Here is a 3,680-nt window from a genome sequence, read left to right on the forward strand (position 1 = left end):
ACATTCCACCACCACCACCCGCCACTCGCCTATTCGCCTACTTCCCACCACCTCTCTCTCTCCCGCCCCCCCCCCCACCCCACCCCACCCCAACATGTCTGTAGATGGACTTGACGAGTACACGGCGGAGAGCATTGTGGAGCGGTACCGCGACGAAGGCGTGGTGACGCGACTGGCGTTTCTCGCAAGGGCACGGCAGAGGGCAGGCGAGGAGGAGGCTGGGAAGGAAGCCATGCGGCTGGCGGTGGAGGCGGTGAAGGGCAACTCGCTGGACGTGGAAGGGTACAAGGCGCGGGTGACGGAGATGCAGGAGATGGACATGTCGTACATGGCCGACTCGGAGTGGATGGCTCATGCCATGGCCGAGGGAGAGGCGCTCCTTGGTGAGCTCAACACGGACATGGCCCACTCGCGCGGCACGCTCAGCCGGGAGGCTGCTCGCACAAAGTGGACTGAGATTTCGCTGGCGTACATGCGGGTCGGTGCGTGGAAGTCGGCGCAGCGGGCAGCTATTCGCGCGCGTGACTATGCCGGATCAAGCCATCATCTCGCGCTGGCCAACGCCATCCTCCACATTGTCCGCTGTCTTTTTGCACTTGGCGAGGCCCCGCAGACGGTCACCTTTTCGGCCAAGTTCCGCAAGTGGACCGACATCCCGCCCGAGACCGTCGCCCATCTCCGCGCCGCGGTGGGCGTCGGCTACCTTGCGGCCGGCTCGTTCAAGTCGGCGGCGCGGGTCCTAGTCGACGTCACCGCCGCCCTCGACTCGGCCTTCAACTACGTGGCGACCATGGCCGACGTCGCGGTCTACGGCGCGCTCACCGCGCTCGCCTCGTTCGACCGTCACGAGCTCAAGAGCCTTGTCCTCAACTCGGCCTCGTTCAAGCCGCTTCTCGAGCTGGTGCCGGCCATCGGCGAGCTCGTGGCCGACTTTTACGGCTCGCGCTACCACGCGTGCCTCGGCGCGCTCGACAGCCTCCGCCTCCGCCTTGCGCTCGACCCGTACCTCGCGCCGCATCTCGACGCGCTCTACGCGGCCATCCGCTCAAAGGCCCTCATCCAGTACTTTTCGCCCTTCCGCTCGGTCGACCTCAACCGCATGGCCGAAGCCTTCTCCACCTCGCTCGACGGCATCACTGCCGAAGTCGCCGCCCTCATTGTCGCCGGTGACATCTCGGCCCGCATCGATTCGGAGAACAGCATCCTCTACGCTTCCCACACCGACCAGCGCGCTTCTACCTTTCACGCGGCGCTCAAGGCCGGGGCCCAGTTTGAGCGCCAGACAAGGGCCATGCTCTTCCGCGTCAACCTCCAGCGCGCCGGCTTTGTTGTCGAGCAGCCGCCGAGTGCCCGCGTACCGACCTCCGGCGCGGCTGGGAGCGAGTGACAACAGGTAAAAGGTCAGGTACAAGAACGTGTGTTAATGTGGATGTGGTTCGAGTGGCACAATGGCCAAGAGACTGCGAGAGGTGCGCCGTTGATCAGTAGCGTGTGCCTGTTGATGCGATGTGATGCGGTGAGTGTGACGAGACGGGAGAGGGAAAGGGGAAGGGGAGAAGGGGGGCAAGATTGTCAGAATCAAAGGTAGTCTCCACGAAGGGTCAGACATATGCTTGTCATTGATAAAGATCATCGTCCGATCTTGCATTTGCGAGAAATAAGGTTGGCCGGAAGACTCTATGATACTTACATGTCGCCAGGCGGTGAAACCTGTATCTCCTCGATCCACGCACGTCTCTGTTCCTGACTGCGGTTGCGTGCTTGCACTGGGAAGTCCTACTCTCACTGTACCGTTTGCAATGTAGCCTCGGTGAGTGCTGTGTCGTCATGACGAGGTGAGGGGGGGGGAGGGGGCAGGATAGAAGAAAGAAAACAATGTTCAACTCGGATGGTGATGCATGAATATCCTCAACGCACGATGTGCTCAGAAAGGATTCTATGGATATTAAAGCAATTTCGTCACTGTCAATGCTGTGCATGCACTGTGGGTGCAAGAGTGAGCCTGGCCGATCCAGAACGAGGTCTGTGGCGGGGGAAGGCTGCACGGGTCACAGCAGCTGCTGTTGCCTTGGGAGGGAAAGAAGGAGAACATACCATGAGAGCAAGACACGCAATGGAGTGCACGCGTGACCACCTGCCTCGACCAGTCGTCGGTCACCATTGAGTGGCGGGCGACGGGGCGGGTAAGAGGCAGACAAAGCGTCGGACAAAAGCCGGATGGAGGAATCCAAATAATTGGTCGCAAAGTGCTGGACACGACAAATGCGGAAGAGGGGCCGGGTGAGTGATAGAGCGGAAGGATGAGAGGCTGAAAAGCAAGAGCAGAATAGCAAGAGCATGGAGTTGGCAGCAAGGATGTTGGACAGCCCCGCTCGCTTGGGGGAGGTCAGGGGGGGGAGTGGGAGGCGGTGAAGGTGGAGCAAAAAATGCCTCCCAAGTGGCGGTCAGAGAATCATATTTGGTTTGTCTCATTGCAAGCGCTCTGAAGTAGCAAGTATTGTTTCACATCACACCGCCACTGCGTCCAAGAAGGATCAAGAGGAGGGAGCAAGGGTGGGGGGATGGGGAGAGGCCGAGGAGGGGGGTTAGGGAGGGGGGGGCGGGAGTGATGCAAACACATACAATTACGACATTGTCGGAGCTGAGAAAAGTGGTGCCGTCTGGGAAATGGATGGCTGGTCGATCGGTCGAGCTCGCCAAACCGGGTGAGTTTGGTACGACGCGTCGATCCGATCCGTCGAGCAAGTGGTTCGGAAATGCGAATGGGGGGCTGGCTTGTTTCCTCGTCTCTGGCTACCGTGGCTAGCCGAAAGTCGCGAGCCACGCGTTCATTGTGGATCGAGAGGAGAGGGGGGGCTCAACAGGAGCAGCCACCCGAGTCCTTCTTGGCCGGGGCACTCTCGCCGGTGATGATGCGGGAGGAGGAGGTGGTGGAGCCAGCGGCAGGCTTGTACTGGACGCCGACTTCGCCCTCGTTGAGATCGAGCGAGCCGTCCTTGATGTTCTTGTAGATGAGCTTGGCCGAGTCAAAGAAGGCGTCCTGGACACCGTCGCCGGTCCTTGCCGACGTCTCGAGGAAGAGCAGGTCGTTCTCCTCGGCAAACTTGGCGGCCTCCTCGTAGGTCACGTCACGCTGGGTCGAGAGGTCGCTCTTGTTTCCAATGAGCACAATGACAGTGTTCGGATTGGTGAGATTGCGGGCGTCGGTGAGCCATGACGCCAGGTGCACAAACGTCGACCGCCGTGTGATGTCGTACACCAGCAGCGCGCCTGCCGCCCCACGGTAGTACGACCGCGTCACAGACCGGAACCGCTCTTGGCCGGCTGTGTCCCAGATCTGCAGCTTGATGTGCTTGCCTAGCACGTCGATGATCCGCGTCCCAAACTCGACCCCGATCGTGTGCGTCGAGTCCGCCATGAATTTGCCCTCTGTAAACTGATGCAGGATGCACGACTTGCCCACGCCCATGTCGCCTGTTCCCACCACGCCACGCCACGCCATGCCATGCCACGCCGTGTAAGTCGTGTCGACGTCCTGTCGTCCCGCCGCGTCCAACCATACAGCACCGCCTCCCCCCCCCGTTCTCGCCTCCTCTCGCCCTCGCCCTCGCCCCCTCCCCCCCTGCTCCTGTCCTTCCTCTTCCTCTCTCTCTCTCTCTCTCTCTTCACTCCTCCCGCCC

At 61.1% G+C, this 3,680-nt stretch overlaps 2 protein-coding genes across 2 annotated transcripts in view; both read right to left on the minus strand.

Annotated features, from left to right (window-relative positions):
* Nucleotides 1-135, minus strand: part of AMSG_10420 (glucosyltransferase) — a gene marked incomplete at its 5' end in the record, with an annotated part of 2,066 nt that extends 1,931 nt beyond the window's left edge. Inside the window, one exon of the mRNA XM_013898128.1 lies at nucleotides 111-135. Within this exon, the coding sequence (XP_013753582.1) occupies nucleotides 111-135 (25 nt within the window). The remainder of the gene's footprint in view (nucleotides 1-110) is intronic.
* Nucleotides 136-2,763: 2,628 nt separating this feature from the next.
* AMSG_10422 (Ras-like protein Rab-14) overlaps nucleotides 2,764-3,680 on the minus strand; it is a 1,686-nt gene continuing 769 nt past the window's right edge. Inside the window, exon 3 of the mRNA XM_013898129.1 lies at nucleotides 2,764-3,474. Within this exon, the coding sequence (XP_013753583.1) occupies nucleotides 2,858-3,474 (617 nt within the window). The 3' untranslated portion in view covers nucleotides 2,764-2,857. The remainder of the gene's footprint in view (nucleotides 3,475-3,680) is intronic.

Source organism: Thecamonas trahens (genome assembly GCF_000142905.1).
Source record: "Thecamonas trahens ATCC 50062 unplaced genomic scaffold supercont1.59, whole genome shotgun sequence".
Classification (NCBI taxonomy): Eukaryota; order Apusomonadida; family Apusomonadidae; genus Thecamonas; species Thecamonas trahens.